Here is a 21784-nt window from a genome sequence, read left to right on the forward strand (position 1 = left end):
CTTTGCCCCTTTCCTGTTTGCCCATTTCTGTTCCCCTCTAACCTTAGAAGAGAGCCTAATTATAGGAATGAGATCACTAAGCAATTGAAACTAACTCCTGACTTATGTTCTCCTGAATGTGCACCATGCCTTGTCTAACCTGTGGATTCTTTTCCTAGATTTCAAGAAGTAAGAATGAAGAATTAAGCAGTTAAAAATGACTAGCTCTCTACCTCCAACAGCGCCCTTAGCAATCCTGCAGGAGATCATGGGGGCAAGATAACATGTGAAGAGAGAGTCAGCCAGCCTGCACCCAATGGACAAGGATGCAGAACCCAACCTCCTGCCTCGATGATTCACTGAGATTCTTTTCCCTTTAAAAACTGTCATGGCTGAGGAGAATCTTCAGAATTGGTCTCTGGACACAAGTCCACCTTCTCCCCAGACTGCTGGCTTTTCTGATTAAAGCACTTTCCTTTCTACTGACACTTGCCTCTCGAGTTATTGGCTTATGAGCAGCAAGCAGCCAAACCTCGGTTTGGTTACACCCTTATTACTGTCTTCCTTCCCTGAACTAGCCAACCACACTCAGCTTCTCAAGAAAATTCTACTCCCAAGAGGACAGAATATTTGTCGTGCTATTTAGAGAAGTCTTCAGTGCCAACTATGAAAGGTCGAAAGAAATTTTGGTGAAAAACAATCCAACTCTTTTCAAATAGTTGAATAAACTTCACAAATAAACACGCTTATTATCCTATGATAATAAGGCATACAAATTCCTCCAAACTTTGAAAACAGAGCCATGCAAATGCATTCCTCAGGCATGAAGGCCTCCCTCACAAAAATGTCTGAGGCAGGCCTTTTGCTATCGTTGTATTCCATCGGCTTTTGTGATTCCAGAGCACGGCACTGAAATGAGAAGTGAGGCGCCATGTTTTAGAATTAGATAAATTACACTTTTACAGCAACCTTAGAGAATGAATTTTGGATGCTCCACACGAGCTGCTTGATTTGTGTTTCTTGCTTTTGGCTGGGATGTGCAAAGGCTGAGTCATCCACCTTCCCAAGCCCTGTTCCACAGTACACAGCAAAACCCTACTAACTCTGTCAGAGCAAGTCTGCAACAAGAGGCTGATGACTTAATATAAATCTTCAGAGATTTCCATAAAAGTTAATCAAAACATGTATTACAAGCTTCTAGATCCAGGACCCCTCCACCCCCTTTTTGCCCATAGTCTTCTGAGAGAGCTGTGGCTAAGGGGTGGGGTCTATAAAACTCTCTGGAACCAGAAACCGTACGAGTTGCAGACAGGTCAGCAACGATCATTTTTTTCCCCTTTCAGTCATCTTCAGAAAAAAACTACATCACCAACACAACTGTTTCCTTTTTAGAAAGAATTCAGCCTTTCTTTGCCATGTACATCAAGGAACAGTTAATAGTGACTTACACGATAACTCAAAATATTTACTCACACACAGATTAGATGCAGCCAGGGCATAAAATTAACATGAGCAGCATGCACACATGTACACAAAAGGCATTTTGTCTGGACAGCAGGAGAACGGCGCTAGTCCTGCCAGTGGCTGACTTGCTGAGGCTGGGAGACCAGCAGGTAGATGGCTGCCAACAATGTAGAGATGAGCCTTGCCCAGCACTCAGATGTCCAAATACCCCAGCTAAATGCTTTTCAAACCCCTTCCGCTGTGGAAGCATAACCAATGAATGGAAACACCACCCACCATCATCTCTGATCAGGTGGAGGCCCTGGGAGCAAGTGGAGGAAACAAACTGCCCAGACACCCAAGTGTTCGCCTACCTGCTGGGACCTCAGGATGGCCGCGTCAATCTCCTCCACCTTCTGTGTGATGGTGTCGCTCACCAAGCGGTAGCGTTCGTTGTCCTTGGCCACCATTTTTTCCAGCCCTTCCCTCGCCCTCCAGGGCACCAGCTCCAGCAGAGCAGAGCTCACTTCATTAAGGGAGTCCAGCAGGGCTTTGCTGCTCTTAGCTTCCTTCTTTAGCTCCTGAAAACAGAAGGAAGAAAACACAAACCTGTGGGAAACGCCAAGTCTGAACGGGCTTCTCCTCTAACTGTCCTTGGGGCTAAAGCCCTTCACAGGCCAATGTGATGCACGGATCACCTTAATGCCGGTTACCCTAGTTCTATACCCCTTGGTTACTTAAAGCTATTTTTCAGAAAGGAAAGTGTTCCCTGAGACGTTCCAAAGAACACTTCCTTTGTCAACATGGCAAGACTTTAGCTTTGAAATGTAATATAAACGTTTAAAAATTGGGAACCCGAACCTGGCAAGTTAACCCAGCAAGTTAATCCAGCTTGCTGGTAACCTCAGAGTAATCAAGTACCAGAAAACTAAAGAGGAAAGTCCAAACCAGAATCAAGGACCCTCAAAACGAGGACACACTGGCTTTAAATCATCCCAGTTGAATCATTATAGGCTCAGCGGACCTGACCTCCCAGACTGCCTTCACCCATGTGTGATCGTACTTCAGGGATGATAAAAACTGAGGCGGACAACTCTAAGAAGGATGATCACCATGAGAGAATACCACTCGTGCAATATAATTAGAAAAGCCACCTCATGCTTGGCATCTATCTTATAAAGGTATCACTATTCTAACCAAATTATGTGTATCTCTGAAAACAGTGATCATTTTCCTTTTTTTTTCTTCTGTTTTTATCATTCTGTTTCTATAAGATTCGAGAAACAAATGACAATATGCTGTTTTCATGTCTGGGCTCCTAAAAGTTTAAAGAGCTGACTGCTGCCAATTTTTGTTGGGTCCACGCCCACCAAGGCATCCTTAAGTATATTAGTAATGACACGTGATAAATATCACTTCGCCCCTGTGTGAATAAGGCTCCCTGAGAGATAACAAGGGGATCCAAAGAGTGTATAAATCGGAGCGTACTTTTTGCCTTGCGTGTGCTTGGCTGGAGGCTTCTCCCTTCAGAACCTGCGTTTCGTATGAACGCAACTCGACCTCCACCTTGTCCAGCCAGGTGCACAGCCCCTCGTGCGTGGAGTGCAGTCGTCTTGCGAGCTGCAGTGCCTGATCCAGGGTCTTGGCGACGTCTGTGCTCAGTTTAGTGATGTCTTGGTACCTCGCTTTAATGGCTTCCAATTTATCTTGAATTATTAAAACTTCATCACCTAGAATTTCAAAGGCATGTCATATCTCATGAAAGGGGAAGACGAGTTCTTCAGCTAAAGAAGTTCTGACCCAAGAAAAGCCCTTTCCTAGGTTTGAATTTTTCTGAGGATATCTGGCGAATGTAAACAGCTCTGAAAATACAAATATAAAAACTGTAAAGGGCTATGTGGAAAGCACCACCTTTGCAACTATTTGTATGGTCTTTCCATTTTCAAGCACTGGGGTTAAAAACTGCCTAGGTTTGCATACTGAGTTTGTGGCTCACTATCTTGCACAAGATACTTCACCTCTCTCTGTGCCCCTGGTTACTTATCATTACGAATAGAACCTACTTCATAAAGTTGTGATAAAAATTCAATGAGTTTACATTTGCAAAATGTTTAGAACAGTGCCTGCCACATATATACATTTATATATGTATAATCTATGCGTGTGTGTGTGTGTGTGTGTGTGTGTGTGTGTGTTAAAAATAATAAACTTGGGGCTTCCCTGGTGGTGCAGTGGTTGAGAGTCTGCCTGCCGATGCAGGGGACACGGGTTCGTGCCCCGGTCTGGGAAGATCCCACATGCCGCGGAGAGGCTAGGCCTATGAGCCATGGCTGCTGAGCCTGCGTGTCTGGAGCCTGTGCTCCGCAACAGGAGAGACCACAACAGTGAGAGGCCCGCGTACCGCAAAAAAAAAATAAAAAAAAAATAAAAATAAACTCACCTGTACTATTCCAATAGATCCTCACCTGCCTCTATTTAATTTTCAGACACACAGAGAAATTGTGTCCTGGGCTTCAGAGTCCAAGTGCAAGGCTCTCGATACTATATCAAATTCTTCCCATTCATAATGAATGGTACCTGTCCCCCCCCACACACATGTGCTGAATTGGATATAAATACAATGAAACATCCCTACAGCCAAAGGAATTACTAAAACAAGGTAATATCTGTTTTCTTGGTGAGTTCAAGCACAGAGAAATGAAGCCTGGGCATAGTCACACTATGTGTCACTGAATGCCATCTATCTTAAAAATTTTTAAAGCTGTCTACAACCTATGTGCTCATCTAGAACAACTGCCTTCCACAAGTGGAAAACTAATGTCACTCTGCCATGGGATTCTCTGACCAATGCTTGGTGTTATGAGTAATACACAAAACTTCCATTAAAAACTCAGTGAGATCATGAGAAAAACAATGAAATCATAGTCTAAACCTCCCTCGGTCGGCCTTCAAAGCATTCTCCAGGATGAAATCTTGGAGTGGCCCCAAAATTCGAGTGTGCTTTGTGTTTTTCCCCCATCTCTAAAATATTTTGAAACCAACACAAAATGCTCACGTCATGAGGAGTTGATTTGAAAGGTATCTCACCTGTTGTTCGTTTAAGTAGTTCTAAACCATTTAGTAAGGCCTGATCTACATCCTGTTTTCTGAGTAGGATGTCCTCTTGCAGAACCTAAAACACAGGTATCATTTTTATGCGGGGGAAAGAAAAATTTAAATAAGCATTGGCATTATCAGTTAAACTTTTTTGAGGAAAGACCTTGCAAATATTCCTCACTGTTCTCATGTTTACCCATCTTTTTTCCACCACTGTGCCCATGTCTCAGTTCATCTATCATAATTCACTCCCCTCTTCAGAAAATGGGTGATGTGGAGACACTGGAGTACTGGTTAATTATGGGCCTTTGTGTACAAAGATGAAATAACAAAATGAAAAGTCAACAATCCAGCTATTGGATAAATTAAATCTCTTCTTACATGTGACTTCATTAAAAGTAACTGAATACAACACTACTTACTCTATATAAAATAGATAAACAACAAGGACCTACAGTACAGCACTGGGAACTCTGCTCAGTACTTCGTAATAACCTATATGGGAAAAGAATCTGAAAAAGTGTATATATATATACACACACATATATACATATACATATATATATGTGTGTGTGTGTGTGTGTGTATATATATATATATATATATATATATATATATATATATATATATATATATATATATATATATATATATATATACATACACTGAATCCCTATGCTGTACACCTGAAACTAACACAACATTGTAAATCAACTATACTTCAATTCAAAAAAGTCACTGTATACATAGGCAATGTCTTATTTGAGTACAGCAACTCACCTAAATCACAGTGAACATAAAATAATACAGAAATAAGGAAGACTGAGAAAATGAGGACAACTGAAATGAGAAAATAAAGTAAAATAAATCAAAATACCCGCAGCTCAGCCTGCTGTGTCCACAGCCCCTCAGGGCTGGAATCCTGGACAGAGAGCCTCCTCAGCTTGTCATGCACTTCACTCAGCCAGTTCATCAGCTCCACTTCATCTTCCCCAAAAATCTTAGCATTACACAGAGCCTGCTGGAGAAGCTCAGACCTGCCGTGGCTTTTCTCTTGAATCTCAATGTACCACACTTGAGAGGAGTCTAATTTACTCTGCACCATGTCTTTATCCTCCCTGGAGCTCAAAACCTTTAACGACTGGCCAATGCTAACCGCCCGGTGTAAATGTTTATTATGATGGTTGATGTCATCTTCTAAGGCCTAAATAAAGTTTAAAAAAGGAAACAAAAAGAATGGACAAATAAAAATGACAACATAAATTGAACAAAAAGATGACACATGAAATGGGTCTAAGGTTGCACGGATGCATCACACAACAGTACAAAACTCAAATGCATGTCATAAAACCAACAAAGGGCACAGAAAACTGGATCTCACTAACGTGTGATGGGAACCTTACTTTGTGCTGGGCAATCTGTTCCTCCAGCTTGGACGCTTGGGTTCCAATGGGTTCGCTATTCGCCAGCCTCTTTTCTGTGGTTGTCAGCCACTCGTTCAGTGGTTCTAAGGTTTCGTGAAACTGCTGTGCTACCACTGAGATACCTTCCAACTGACGATTCCTGAAAACGTGCCAAGAGGAAGGTCATTCAGGGATGAGAAACGTGGGAAACTGTCAACAGAAATCTTCACTCGTGCTCCCGTGTTCCACTCCAAACAGTTTTTGTAGAAAACATCTAACATTAAAATTAGAATCTCTCGCACGGAGAGGACACTTTAAAATATTTCTCCTATTCTCCATGCTTCCACTGCCGGGGGCTGGGGTTCGATCCCTGGTCGGGGAGCTAAGATCCCACAAGCCATGTGACATGGCCAAAAAAAAAAAAAAAAAAAAAAGGATGATCTATGAAAAACTTTAAAAATAGTTCTCCTATTAAATAAAAGTAAAGCTGAACAACACATCAACCTCAAGTGCCTGAATCTTGTGAAAGTCTTAAGTAACCTGGTTGTAATACTTACAATAATAATAGGTATAATCATAGTAATGTTATAATAACAATAGTAGCCATAATAATGATAGTAATAGGTAATACTTACTGAACATATATTCTGTGCTTTATGTAATAGTTAACCTCAATCGGAGCATCAGTTACTGAGATTGCTTTAATCAAATGGTCAAAATTAGATTTAAATTTTGAAGAATAACTATAGCATCCCCTGTGCTGGAATTACTAGTGAGTCCTCCTTTAAAAAGTACACTGTCAGGTATATTTCCCCAAGGCCAAAGTTAATATTTTATGGACTAAAATATCATGAAAGAGGAGAAATATTCCTCAGACTTTAACTTGTAACAGAGTTTGAACACTTTTAGAAAACCCATTGTTTCCTCCCTTAAAAAGGTACCACGTAAGTTAAAACCTACTTGCACCGTCCTCGGTTTTTATCTACGGCAAGTGATTGTGCTGGTCTGTATACAGAGGACTTGATTCTGTATCCAATCCTGTGAATTATTTTTGCTGGGACCAAGAGCTGCTGTCTTAACCTGTTATCATGTTTAATTCGTAGAGAATTACATGATTTGAGAAATGAGCTTTCTATGGGGACAAAGGGAATTATGGACAACTGGCACATGCTACCGAACATAATTTCTATACCTTCATATCACAAATTACATATGCATATATTTTTAAAACCTTCAGTTGAAATACATTTGATCTTTTTAAAAAAATGAATAAAATTACTACATTATTTTTGACTTCTGGATTATCACTATTTATGACTCTTTTTAAAAATTCTAATATCCAATCACCTAGAATCACTGGAAAGAACTATTTTGCAACTAGGTTTAATTGACTATGATTTAAATTGTAAGGGAATCTATTAGTCTGTGTGTGAATCATAGCATCACCACCATCCCTCCACTTAATACCGCTGTGAAGAAGGTTTAGGGAAAAAAAAGGACAGTCATGGGAGTAAAGCAGAGATCTCGACTTTCATTTATTAAAAAAAAAGTATTGAGAGTCTCTCCCATGGCAGTAATTCTGGGGCATTACACAGAAGGAATAATCTACTGACACACATTAAAAAATAACATGAAACTTCCAGCCTCCTTCAGAGCCCCTTATTCAATGGTCCTAGAAGGATAACTCCTTCTGCTCCGTAATTCAAGATTGGACAAACCATTCTCTGCACCATCTTAGTTCCAAAGAAGGTAGGAATGTATGGAGATGCTCATTCTCTTCAGTGGATCATCTATTTCCAACCCAGCCAGTGTACACTTCAATGTTGCTACAACATGACATCAGTCAATGTGGTGCCAGTGAAGAGAATGAAGAAAGGACTATATTCAATATCTTATGATAAACCATAATGGAAAAGAATATTTTAAAAAAGAATGTATACGTATGTATAACTGAGTCACTCTGCTGTACAGGAGAAATTCATACAACATTGTAAATCAACTACACTTCAATTAAAAAAATTAAAAAGAAAAAAACCCGAAGTGTAATGAAGCCCGGTGGAGCCACGCTCCAGCTTCCGGTCCTGGTAGACGTCACAGCACCCTTCATCTGCCTCACTTCCCAGATAACTCCCACTCCTCCTTTAAAACAGAGCTTAGCTGTCACTTTCCTGCCCCAGGCCAGGTTCCTCCTGTTCTCTGCTTCCACAGCACCCTGTGCCCAGGTTTCACTTTGAACCATCACATTTGTCATTAGTCTTCAATGGCTACGAAACCCTGCTAGGCTGTCCCTTGTCTGAGGGCAGGGATGATCTGACCAGCGCACCCCTGAGGAAGGCCCAGCTCTGCCTGATGCACGGTAGGCAGGCGATAACTACATTATAAACGAATGAACGAATGACCCCCAAAGGAAATACTCTTCTTAAGAGTTGGGATAGATTTGGAGACTACAGGACATCCCCATAAGGGAATAAGGACAGAGGTGCCATAGTCCTTGCCCTCCATGTTCACATACATGATAAACACAGGAAAATAACAATTTGAAGAAAAGCATTACCAAAATACAAGAAATCAGTATGAACGCCACTGGTGCTCTTTCCAAAGACTGGAAGCATTTACCTTGTTTCAGCCTTATTAAGCAAGGCCGCCCATCTGCTATCCAAGAGACTCAGTTGTTTCAAAATCTTCACTTTATCTGCAGGTTCTGCTGTGGCGGCAATTTTTTCTCCTTCCCGTTTGATCACCTCCACAGTAGATTTGCGGTCATCTAACAATCTCTGAAGAAGCTTAAGACAAAATAGTAAATTTTTAAAAAAATAAATAAAAAGAAAGGAAACAAAGCGATAATTTTATCAACATATGGAAAACATACACAAAGTACTTTTGATATGTAACAAAAATAACTTTGGGGCTTCCCTGGTGGCGCAGTGGTTGAGAGTCTGCCTGCCGATGCAGGGGACGTGGGTTCGCGCCCCGGTCTGGGGGGACCCCGCATGCCGCGGAGCGGCTGGGCCCGTGGGCCATGGCCGCTGAGCCTGCGTGTCTGGAGCCTGTGCTCCGCAATGGGAGAGGCCACAACAGTGAGAGGCCTGCGTACACTTTGTGTGGATTCACATACAAAAGGACCTGAGAAGTAGGATTTAAAAAAAAAAAAACTCATTTTGTTTAACGATTCATTACTATTGTGTCAAACATTGTGGTGGCGGCTTTTCACACTAAATAAAACGAATATTGATAAGGCCACTGCACCATTCGTTATTAACTTGTTAATATAAAGTAATGGAGTAGAATGTGCCGCTTAGGATAACTCCTCTGCACTGATAGCGCAAAATCCCAAATATTATAATGAAGCGGGAACGTCCTAAACAATCAACAGTGATCTGTCCCACTGAGATAGAAAAGGTCATTATACATCACTGCTGTTTTCAAAACCTCTTCCCATGTTAAACAATCCACCGCAGAAGGGAAGTTGAAAGTCAGACCAAGTTCACAAGCTAGTGAGGCTACAGCTAGAGGCTCTTGGTTGCTTTTAGGGGGGTAAGATAGCTCCTAAAATTCTTTACGAGGATGAAAACTAAAAAGAGCCTTTAAATATCATTTCCACAATGAACCGAGGGGGAAACATGTCAGAAATCCCCAAAGCTGGCTAAAGAAGACTAATATTTCAGGATTGAGCCGTGGAAAAAAATTCAATTTAATGCTTCATTTTGAGAAGCCTGGAAGGGAGTGTTTGACATAGGTAGCCAGAAATCAGGATTCCGTTCCTCCAATGAATCAAAACAAGTATTTCAGGAATAAGTGCAATCCCCCGGCCCTGTGTGAAGAGCAGTGAGGAAGGCACAGGTGTACAGAATGCTGAGTACCGCACTGCTTCCTTAACCTGACCCTGACTGATGCCTAAGGACCAAAGGCACAGACAGTCACCCAGAAGTAACAAGCTGGAAGGGTATTTTCTCACTGTCACTTTGGGATCAAGGCCACCACAGCAGGAAGGGAGAGGAACAGGGCCAAAGAGAAGGGGAAGAGATGCCCTCTCTTGACACAGGTCAGAGTCATCATAAAATCAAAGTACAACAGGTGGTTTAGGCAGTAAAGAGAACAATTAAGTGGATTACTTTTGGTAAACTTTAACTAACAGCTTCTAGCAATTAAGAAAGCAAAATCAATAGACAGGTTTTGTTGGCTAAGCATAGTTCATTAACTCTGGGCAAATAATAAATGTTTAAATTAAATCGTGGGGCTTCCCTGGTGGCGCAGTGGTTGAGAGTCCGCCTGCCGATGCAGGGGACACGGGTTCGTGCCCCGGTCCGGGAAGATCCCACATGCCACGGAGCGGCTGGGCCCGTGAGCCATGGCCGCTGAGCCTGCGCGTCTGCAGCCTGTGCTCCGCAACGGGGAGAGGCCACAACAGTGAGAGGCCCGCGTACCACAAAAAAAAAAAATAATAATAAGATAAATTAAATCGTGAATGGTAGCAATTATTATATTTAACACCAGATTATATATATTTACTACATTATATAAATTATACATATATATTATTTTATTACATATTATTATATATTACCATATTTTTTCAAAAATCAAACAAATGGTGGGGCCTCCCTGGTGGCGCAGTGGTTAAGAGTCCGCCTGCCGATGCAGGGGATACGGGTTCGTGCCCCGGTCTGGGAGGATCCCATATGCCGCGGAGCGGCTGGGCCCGTGAGCCATGGCCGCTGGGCCTGCGCATCCGGAGCCTGTGCTCCGCAACGGGAGAGGCCACAACAGTGAGAGGCCCGCATACCGCAAAAAAAAGAAAAAAAAAAAAAATCAAACAAATGCAATGTGTTTCCTGTTATATTTCTTTAATCCATACCTATAAATCTATTTCTAATAAGTTAATTTCCCAAGATACTAAAGTCTTCGAAGAATTTTTAGAGAGAGTAGTACTGGATGTCAAAACCCAATTAAGCCTCTTAATCCAGTCTCTTCTTTCTAAAGGTCCCGTCTTTTTAAAGAGAAGCCTTATCAGTGTGCTGTGTGCCAGGTGCCACCCCCCCATGTGTCATTTCAAGTCATGGCTGACAAATCAATATTGGACAAGTCACTAAATGCTTCCTAATGACCACAAAAATTGTACATGTGGCCCCAAGTAGTCACCATCCCTCTAAGAAGTGTCTTTCCAACTGGGTCCTGTATTTGCAGAATCAAAAGACACAGCAGCATGGTTCTCAGCGTATGTGAATCAACTCTCTGCCATGTCAGTACAGGCTGAACCATAACAAACTGCCCATACGGACTCGATAAAATAGGCAATTGCATGTGCATCAACCTAATACACAGGAGAACGATATTTCTGTTCTAAGTCACCTTTTCGGTAAGTGATGTCTTCGAACTCAACTACACTATTTTTTAAAATTGTACACACACACACCCCCACTCAGCACTTCCTGTCCCCCACCCTTGCGCTCTGTCTCTTGCTAATAACTCCTCTCCCATCCCAGTGTTATTTATCGATGGCTAATGTAACACCATTTACGTGTTTACTTTGTTTATTGTCTCTCTCTCCCCATTCCTCCCTTCCCACTAAACCTTAAACTCAATGAGGAACCTCTATGGTTTGTATTCAATGATATATCTCCAGCACTTGGAACCATGGCTGACCTGTGGCAGATGGTCCACAAATATTTGTTGAATGACTAACAAAACAATGTCTACAACATTGATTACCAGTTAACGAGGATATCCTATTAACACAAAGAGAGTCACAAGGTGAACTTTTACTCTCATTGTTAAGATTTAACATGAAACAGTACGGAAGCTCCGCTAACTTACCTTCTGCTCTTGTATCTGGGCCTTCACCACCTTGAACTCAGCCGATGGGGGCTTCTGATTGGCCACAAGCTCCTCGGTGTCCACCATCCAGCTGAGTAGGGACTCCAGGGCATCCTGGAACCTCCCGCAGTGCAGCAGGGCCTCCTGCAGCTGGGCTGCTCGCTGGGCCACCTGCACAGCACCAGGGATCCCCAGTTATCTACTGCGTTCATGAGAAATGAAATTTGCCCACCAGCCAACACTTTCCACGCTCATCTTCCCATTTGGTCACAAATTTTCTTTTCCTTCTCACTTAAAATTCATCCAAAGCATTGCTAGTGGGCAGGATACAGATGGAAAGGAGACAAACTCAAACTTAGCAAGTAAGCCAAGGAGATAAGGTTGCCATCTCAACCAGTCAGTGCAAAAGGGGAAGCTTTGAGATTCTGGAAGTATCCAATACATTTATGATTAGCAATGAATGGTTCAAATATTTTAAGGTTACTGAAAGAAACAGTGCCTTATTCATTTTTATCATTATCCCTGGTATTCATTCTTTATTTCCTACTGTTGAATATTTTTTTAAAGACTAAGATTTAAACAACAATATTATTATGGAGAGAATCAGAATTACATTCTGCTAGGCAAAATAACTATGAAGTATCCAATTAAATTCTGCTAGATCCAAGCTCTATAGAGTCCTTTCTTGACAAGCCAGGGCCTTTGTCGCCCAGTAAATGGAGTCTCTGTGTTCTGCACAGAGATATCCTATTGCCCCCTCAAAGGTCTTTTCTTTTTGGGCTGAAAAAGTAGTTGGCAAGATACTTTAAGCTCCATGGAAAGTATTCACACCTGACACTGCATCCCAGTTGTATTTGAGGAGTGCTGCGGTACGAATCAAACTCTAAAGAAGGATAAATGTCATTCTGAGATCCAGCCACTGCTTAAGATTTCAATGCAAGGAAAACTCCAAGAACAATCCCCCACCACTACCACCACTAGATGAGCACTGCCATCCCGAAATCCTTTTCTGATCATTTCTGTCACATAAAGAGCTGCCACTGTGAGTCAGCATCACCTTCTTAAGATATCAGAGCATTATTTTCCAGTGTTTTCCATCATGGGCATTTAGAAAAAGGCGGGATCTACACCTTATCAGTAAAATGGTATTTGGACTTAATGATCTATAGCGAGGTGCAAACCCTTAGTCCAGGGCAAATAGACACAGAGCTGTACTGTGTGACCTATGACAGTGTGGAGTGAGTTGCTGACATCTGAAAATTAGGTTTCACATAAAAAGTGAGAGTTCCAAGTTCTTTGCAAAATAAGTAAACGATATGGCAACAGGGAGCCCAGGTCCCTATGGGACACTGATTATGGAGCCAAGTAGCCCCTGTGCCCTTGGAGGTGCGTGTGCTCCCACCAGCCCAGGGCCAGGATCCTGGCCGCCTGCCGTCACAGCTGTGTGGCCGGGTCCCTATCCGCATGGGGGTGGTGGGTGGGGGAGGTCCTTCCTGCATCTGTGCTGCCCAGCAAGCCCTGGGGGCATCTAGGGTGGGCTATCAGTTCATGGGGATGGCAAGGAACGGGCAGGTTTAGGGAAGCTTGGCTACTAGAAATACAACTGGTGGTCACAGCAAATGCTGGAGAAGAACAATCCACAGAAATGACAACGAAGGGGGTGGCAACGTCACCTTCTTGTTGAGGGTCTTCCATCGCGCACTGGCATTGTCCAGGTCCCGCTCCAAGGCCTGGGTGCTGGTGCCCTTAGCAGCACTCTGAATGAGGCCTTGGCCCAGCCAGTTCACCTCCTGCTGTTTAACCTGCAAGGGTTCAATCTCTTCTTTTTGGAACACCTGCATTGGAAAGAATAATTATATGAATTATAGTACCTAACAGCCACCAAATATAAACATCTGTCCAATCATCAGGTATAGATTATTAGAAATAAAGATCATTTTTGTTGCCTAGTCATGTGTTACAGCTGCTTTACGAATAATAATGAGAAAGTAAACTAAATATAAATTCACAATATTATCAAAACCATTCAGGTCAGAAAGAGAACGATAAATACCATATGATATCACTTACATGTGGAATCCAAAATATGACACAAATGAACTTATCTATGAAGCAGAAACAGACTCACAGACATAGAGAACAGCTTTGCGGGACTTCCCTGGTGGCGCAGTGGTTAAGAATCCACCTGCCAAATGCAGGGGACACAGGTTTGATCCCTGGTCCGGGAAGATCCCACATGCTGTGGAGCAACTAAGCCCGTGCACCACAACTACTGAGCCTGCGCTCTAGAGCCCACAAGCCACAACTACTGAAGCCCATGCGCCTAGAGCTCATGCTCCGCAACAAGAGAAGCCACTGCAATGAGAAGCTCACGCACCACAACAAAGAGTAGCTCCCCCTTGCTGCAACTAGAGAAAGCCCGCACGCAGCAACGAAGACCCAATGCAACCCAAAATTAATCAATTAATTAATTAATTAATTAATTTTAAAAAGAGAGAACAGACTTGTGGTTGCCAAGGTGGGGGGAGGGATACACTGGGAGTTTAGAGTTAGTAGATGCAAACTATTACGTATAGGATGGATAAACAACGAGTTCCCTTACTGTAGAGCACAGGGAACTATGTTCAATATCCTGTGATAAACCATAATAGAAAAGAATAGAAAAAAGAATGTATGTATATGTATAACTGAGTCACTTTGCTGTACAGGAGAAATTAACACAACATTGTAAGTCAACTATACTTCAATTTAAAAAAAAAAGAAGGTATAGAAAATGCTAAGGAGCAAAATGGTAACAAGGCCCAAGATGAGCCTTCCTGGCAAGAATCCTTATAGGCCCTTCCAAGGATGCCTGCTGATAACTGGCAAATGACATTTGAGACTCAAATTGGAAATGGGGGTCACTGACAAGAAGATGACGTGAGCCAGAGGGGCAAATACAGGGAAAGAAACAGAAAAAAGAGGTAGATGGGCACTGCAATAGTGTGGATCCCTACACGTCTAGCCCCTCAACATCTGTCAAGATGCCGACGGGCTTGCAGGATGCACGGAGGCCTCACCCCATGGATCTGATCACACAGGGCCGGCACAGCAACCCTGGTCACCCTTGGATCACTGCCTGCACTGTCGGCAGTTTTCCAGCACTCTCCCTGCCGACTCTCCATCCCACCCAACTTAAAGGCCCCGCTGCCTGTAACTGGCAAAAGATCTAATTAATGTATTAGGGTAAAATGCAAGTTCCACGAAAGCACAAATTTCTCTTTTCCTTATAGTCGTTCTACACCCTGGACTTACCACAGTACCTAGCTTGTAATATGGACCTGTTAATGATTTGCCAAATGAATATCAGTATAGAAAATTTTATTTATACCTTGGGGTATATGATGATAACCCCTCAACAGATAATACTGGGGGGGTACATCAACTCTTTCACAGATAATACAAATGTTTTTAATATAGGGCTTGAAGGATGCTAGGAGGGCAAATAAGTTAATTTAACTAAGGAAGGAAAGCTTCAGCTAGAGATTAAGGTAAGACAAGGTTTGGGGCACTGAGTCATTATACTACAGGCCACTATATAAGTATATCAACAGTCCAAGTGAATGAACAGTTAAACAGAATATATGAAAACAATAAAAACAAATATCAAAATAGGACTTAAGAAAAAATTACAGGCACAGTATGGAAAATAATTTTGAAAGATGTAGAGGCTGCCAGACACAAACTCCGCTGACTCTGAAGCAAGCCCGGCACACAGGATACTTCTGTGTTATAGTGTGAATGAGTAAATTAAAGAACAGCAAACAAATAAATGATCATCTCTTCTAAAAGTCCCCTCTTAGCAAAAAGCCCAAACTTCTTCCACAGAAAATCCAGACAGTTTCCACGCTGGCTAATTGTTTCTATATAACAATACTCAGTATAAAAAGTCAACTACACATAAACAAAGAATTATAAGAATTCCCCAAATCATTGGGAAAAAATTACCATATGTCTTTCATGATTTTTAAAAAAGGCATTAATTTACCTAATAAGTCAATAGAAACTTACAGGAAGGTAGTGAACACAGAATTTGGTGCTATGATCCTACTTCCTTTCTATACCACTTTCCAAGTTACTATTTCTAGGAACTAATAGCTGTAGATATGTTTTATTACTTACCAAGAAGAAGAGGGCGGAGGGAAACTGCTACATTTTAAATTCCAGGAACTTGTCTGGTATATAAGGATGCAGGGAAAAGTTTTATTCTCCCTCACAGCTAATTTTCAGTGCAAAACAAAACAAAACAAAAACCTAATAAAAACGTTCCAGTAAATTGCCTTAACCCCTGGACTTGGTTTTAAAGAAATGAATTTCAGGGTTGCCTATCAGCGTAGTTCTGGGTGAGTCTGTGGTAATTTTCTCAAGTGCTAACAAAAATACACTAAGGGTTTAAAAAAAAGATAACTACTAAAGAATCTATATACTCCTAACAGTTTAATTACTTTCTACAAATAAACTGCAAAATACAGTAAAAAAAAAAAAAAAAAAAGGTACTCTGCTAAGCTTTCAAACTAGCATGCCATTTAATGCAACCTCAGGGAAAGGGCATCCCTGATTAGAGCAATTATTTCATAGACTGATAGTGTCCAAATTCCTTATCTCTCAGTAACAAAATACCTAGGAAGAGAGACCCTCCCCCCAATTGAACCCATGAGTACACAAACACAACAGAAGCTTAAAATAAAATAAAATTACCTCTGAGGCAAAGTTTACCAGAAGAGCTTAGGAAAAGGACCAAAATAGCTGAACTTCAATCTAAGTGGGAAGAAAAAAATTACAGGCTTGACAACCAACCTCTCCCTATTACAAGGCAGTATGCTTTACTTGCTTACCTCACTCACCACTTACCAAAAGTGAGGGGCTATACAAGTGAGGGGCAAAATACAGCACAATTACCTCTCTCCCCCATGCAGAGCTACTGAGAGAACATTTTCAGAACGTGTAAAAAGTCCTCAATTTGAGGAGAGCACTTCTCAGACCATAACAATACTGTGTTGGTACCTTCCTAAGCCCGTTCGAGCTTAATAAATCCAATACAACTGCCCTTAAATGGCAGGGTCTTAAACCACAATTTGTGGAAAAGCCTAAGCCTAACATAAATTCACAGTGGAGGCATTCAAATGGAAGGGAACAGCCACCGTCTCTACAACCAGGAGCAGGACTCCAAACAGCTGGGGATAATCAGGCTCCTCAAAAATGGTCCCTAGTTAATTTGTTGTTATGATCATATCAATATCTGCCATCTGGTAGGGTACTAGTCAACCCCCACCAAAGACAAGACCGGATTGACCATGATTGGAAACACCAGTGGCCACTTGACAACACTACCACAGACCTTGGGCATCACAGAGTTTCCCATCTCCAGTTAATTACCTGAACTGAGTGAAAGCCATTACAGACAGGGTCCAAGGTTCCTGCCCGGGCCCTTGTTTTGTGGACAGCGGCTTTCTTTCTTACTGCTCTGAACTTTGGGGAGCATTGCATAGGGATCGCCTCCATCTCCTGGGAAGAAAGGGGAGCCTCCATGTCCTCTTGAGATGCTACGTTGGATTCTTCCAAATTGTATTGTGTCAATAATATCAGGTTTTCTACTAAACTTGCGCTACCCCCATCTACATCATTTCCCCCCAGATCTGTGTGAGGGAGAGCCAAATCCTCAGGAGAACCTCCCATATATTCCCAACTTCGTGCTGTGCTTTGTAATTCTCCTGGTCCATATGTTTTTCCTTCTTCTCCGGGGTTAGAAATACACTTGTTTTCTCCCTCTCTTGGCAAAATGAATGGGTCAGCCTTAAGAGTGCTCTCTTTGACATCATTCTGCAGGCAGCAATTTTCACCACGGATTTCCTTTTGACCGTTGACACGTTTTGTTTCCTCTGGTGGAGAAACATCATGTAAAATCGTTTTGAAGTTGTCATCAAGGTGGGCGCTTCTGCATGAAAGCAAGGGGATTTTCTGTTCGCTGATGGAATTAACAGAAAAAAAGGGTCTATATTGCTCTGCTATGTGAATATCTTCAGCAGAAGACAAGCTTCTAATTCGGGTTGGGTCTCCAGGTAAAATGCCCTGTTTTTCTTCCCTCTCGGCTGGAGGACTGCATAACCCAGAGTCATCCTCCTCCGACGTGGGAGAATGACTACCCCCTCTGCACTTGCCAGCCTTGGTAACAGCATCTGACAGATCAGGAGGTTCAACAAAAGAGCTTTCACTTTTGTTTGCATAATCCATAAAATTGGCTGGGACGAACATTCGCCATGACCGTCTATGCTCTTTCTTTTCTGCGTGAGATTTGGCTTTGGGTAATCCTGTGCTTCTGATGATATCGCTATTTAGTTTGAGGGCATCGAAGATCATCTTTTCATCGAGTTTGTGAGTTTCACGGCCTCTCAGCTCAAATGCACTGGAAGAAGCAAGGGCACCATTGGAGCATAAAGAACTGACATCCAGTGTTCTGTGACTGTAGGGTAAAGTCCGATCTGTGAAATGCCTAGAAGACAGGCTCCCCTTGGAACCAGAGTCAATCTGCTCATTCAGCCTAACCGTGTCATAGATGGAGCGCTGCGGGACGTAACAGTCCTCGATGTTGAGATCCTCCTCTTCCTCACCCTTCCCTACACAGGGGGGATTCTGACGTAAACAGTCCGGTCTGCTCAGCGGCTTGCCCATTTTGGAGACAGTTAAAACAAATATTGCAGCTCCTGACACAGGAAGTGGGAAATAAGGCAACACATCTTTCAGCAAAGCACACTTCTGAACAGGACTATAAAGTGTCTCCAGCCCAAGGACGCACCTCACATAACACACGTCATAGATGAGGTGTTTAAGGCCAGCAGCAGGGCACCGGTCTACTTTGCAACCCTCCCTTTACCTGGTGGTTTGAGAATGATTCTCAAAAATAAAGTGCATCAAGAGCAGAGAATAGAAGTCTCCTTCCTCCTCCTACCCAGAAAGGCCCCCAGAGTTCCCTTTCACAAACTCCAAAACACAGAAAAAAGAAAACAAATAATACACTTAACAGTGGCTCAAACACTTAGAACATTCCATTGTCGGTCCATTTCCCTTTTTATTCTAATTTTGCATCTGAGATTTCCAGGTTAAAATTTCCAAAGGAGCCAGCATCTTAACCGGCTGAATGCTAATTTCAGCAGTGCTCTGGTTAACTGTAATCCACTTAAAGACGGCTGCAAAACTCCATCCCTTTTATAAATAAACCAAGGTTCAGAAACTTAAAAGACAAACTCAGGGACCATGGACTGTTCCAATGAAGGCACAGAACAAGTCTTCAGAGAAAAATAAGTTAGGTCTAATGCGGTAAGAAAGTTCAAATTTTCTTTTACTCTTTTTGGGAGTAGCTATAAATAATCTTGATTCGAAAGGCAAGTCTTTCTACCCATATTAAGCTTCTTCGAGACTATTCAGAATTATCCAAAGAGGAAAAAATAGGCTTTTGGGCGGCCAGGCCAGTACAATCCAGCGACCGTTTAAAGTAAACAGAAAGCACGGTGTACTATAAACTCCCCTTTAAAAAAAAAAAAAAAAAAAAGCCACTTTCAAAGACTCTTATCTGATCCTCCTTAAGACGACGGATCCACCTGAGGCAACTGCAGCAGAGAAGAGCTCCGGGCTTCCTCTAAGGCTCGGGCAGCTGGGACCCCGCCGGCCTTGAAAGACGCAGCTGGAGGCGGCGGGCGGGCGTCCCGAGCCCGGGCGTTGCCGGGGGCGCATCTGCCGCGCGCCCCTCGCCGCCGCGGGGCCCGGGCTCCCACTCCGCCGCTACGCGCTCCCGAGACCGGACTCCGTGGGCATATCCCCCGGACTCCGGCCCCGTCCGGCCGGGAGCCCTCGAGCCTTTGAGGGGGAGGTGCCCAGAGGCGGGCGGCTGCGAGGCAACCGCCTGGTGGTGACATCAGCGCGAACCAGACCCGGTCCTGGAGGCGCGGGGAGGGCGGCGCGGGTTCGCGTATCTGGTAACTGGGGACGTGGGGGAGGGGCGAGCAGAGGCGGAACAGACACCAGGAGCCCCGCCGGGACTGCACCCCTGGGAATAGGAAACAGGGATAAGGGCTAACAGGTCCCCATCCTTCAGCTGAAACCATACTCCCGTGCGCTGCAGCTGCGGACTCTTAGACGTTTAGTGTCTGCGAATGCAGAGCGCGCATCACTTTCAAGTCGACTCTTGTGTCATTCTTTTTAAAACCCAAGTTCAAGTAGAACTGTTCTCCAGAGTCAATTATTCCTAAGGGCCCAGAGCCCTGGGCACCGCGGACATGAATATTAGTCATTACTAATAACCATGCATTCCTCTTGAATTTGACGCAAGGGTCGGGCAAAGATGAAGGGCAGTTAAATGACTCTGGATATTTCATTAACAAAATCACATCCACTTTTTTTAATCTACTGAATAAACACTCTTTAAAAATACTGTTTGAAAATTAACTCAGCAAGCCAAATCTTAGCCTTTGGAGGGGGGGGGAAATTTCATAGATTCATTTAAATAAAGTAAAATCTATCAATTCCTTATCTTATGAAATAAGCAACCATGCCAGAGTAGCAGATAGAGGGCAGATTTTCTTTCCTCAATCTCACAAAATAATCATTTGAACATAAGTAAAACTGTGCTGGCCCCAAGTGAAGACAGTTCTATTAAAAACAACCCTAGGGCCTCCCTGGTGGCGCAGTGGTTAAGAGTCCGCCTGCCGATGCAGGGGATACGGGTTCGTGCCCCGGTCTGGGAGGATCCCATATGCCGCGGAGCGGCTGGGCCCGTGAGCCATGGCCGCTGGGCCTGCGCATCCGGAGCCTGTGCTCCGCAACGGGAGAGGCCACAACAGTGAGAGGCCCGCATACCGCAAAAAGAAAAAAGAAAAAAAAAAAAAAAAAACAACCCTATACTTTCTCTGATAATTTTACAGAAAAGATGTGGGATGGACCTTTTGCACCTTTCATGAGAAAATGTTCCAAAATGATTTTTATAAACCTAAGAACTGAATCTTAAAAAAAAAAAAAAAAAATCTATCCATAACCGGAACTCTACAGGTTACGCACCCATTCAACAATTATTAGATACAACTCAGTATATGGCCATCATGAAGTTGGAAAAAATATCTATAGCCAACTATAAGGGAATATATACATAATAAACAACCCATCAACATGATAATATCAAAGACCACTCTTCAGAGTCAAGAAGTGAAATACTGCAACAAGCACTTGATCCTGTCTAAGCACACGGGCTGTTTTGACATGTGGATCATAAGACAAAGAAAAACGTGCCCACAGTTACCACGTTTGAACAGTGGGTCGTGCACTAGGCTGGAATCAGCAGAAACTAAGGGTTTGACGGTCAGTTGCCACTACCTTCCCATATAAGCTATTTATTCGTAGCTACATGAATAATGTTTCCACAGAATGTGGACTTTCTCTAAACAGAGATCCTCCCAGAACTCTTCATAAGAAAAAATGGCCCTAATTCTGCCCAACTTAGGCTCTAACTCTGGATCATCAGCACAATTCTATTCTAGTCTTCTAACCTTCTGTAAAGCTAAGAACAGCAACCTCACATTTCAGGTGGATAGTACACTTTTAAAGCTACATAGACAATTCATTCATAAACTCAACCATTCATTAAACAGTGCCCACTATTGCCAAACAGCACGGAGAGCCCTGGCAAAGCGCTGGTGCCCAGAGATGCAGCACCCCCGCCCCTTCATGGCTTACAGTAAAGTGGAGAATATGGATGAGAAAGTGAGCAGAGTACAGCTGGGAAGCAGGAAGTGCTATGGGAAAATGTCCTCTAGTTGATTATGTTTAAGGATGTGCCATTTATTTAATAATTGAATTCCTATTTTATTAAGCTGATTTCAACTAACTCTACAAAGGACGATCCTAATAGATTCTGATTCAAATTGAAATTTGTACTCTTAATATTACATTGGTATTGATGACAACAACTTGCATATTTATCTTTGTGACTTGGAATCAGATTCCAAAGATCTATCTGGATAACA

The 21784-nt window shown here is 42.7% G+C and overlaps 1 protein-coding gene across 1 annotated transcript in view; it reads right to left on the reverse strand.

The window, feature by feature from the left end:
• LOC132497793 (dystonin-like) overlaps window positions 1-21784 on the reverse strand; it is a 504834-nt gene that overhangs the window by 70013 nt on the left and 413037 nt on the right. Inside the window, 8 exon segments of the mRNA XM_060111281.1 lie at window positions 1797-2003; window positions 2911-3152; window positions 4510-4594; window positions 5396-5722; window positions 5922-6081; window positions 8538-8704; window positions 11736-11906; window positions 13409-13570. Coding sequence (XP_059967264.1) covers window positions 1797-2003; window positions 2911-3152; window positions 4510-4594; window positions 5396-5722; window positions 5922-6081; window positions 8538-8704; window positions 11736-11906; window positions 13409-13570 — 1521 coding nt within the window.

Source organism: Mesoplodon densirostris, chromosome 10, assembly GCF_025265405.1.
Source record: "Mesoplodon densirostris isolate mMesDen1 chromosome 10, mMesDen1 primary haplotype, whole genome shotgun sequence".
NCBI lineage: Eukaryota > Metazoa > Chordata > Mammalia > Artiodactyla > Ziphiidae > Mesoplodon > Mesoplodon densirostris.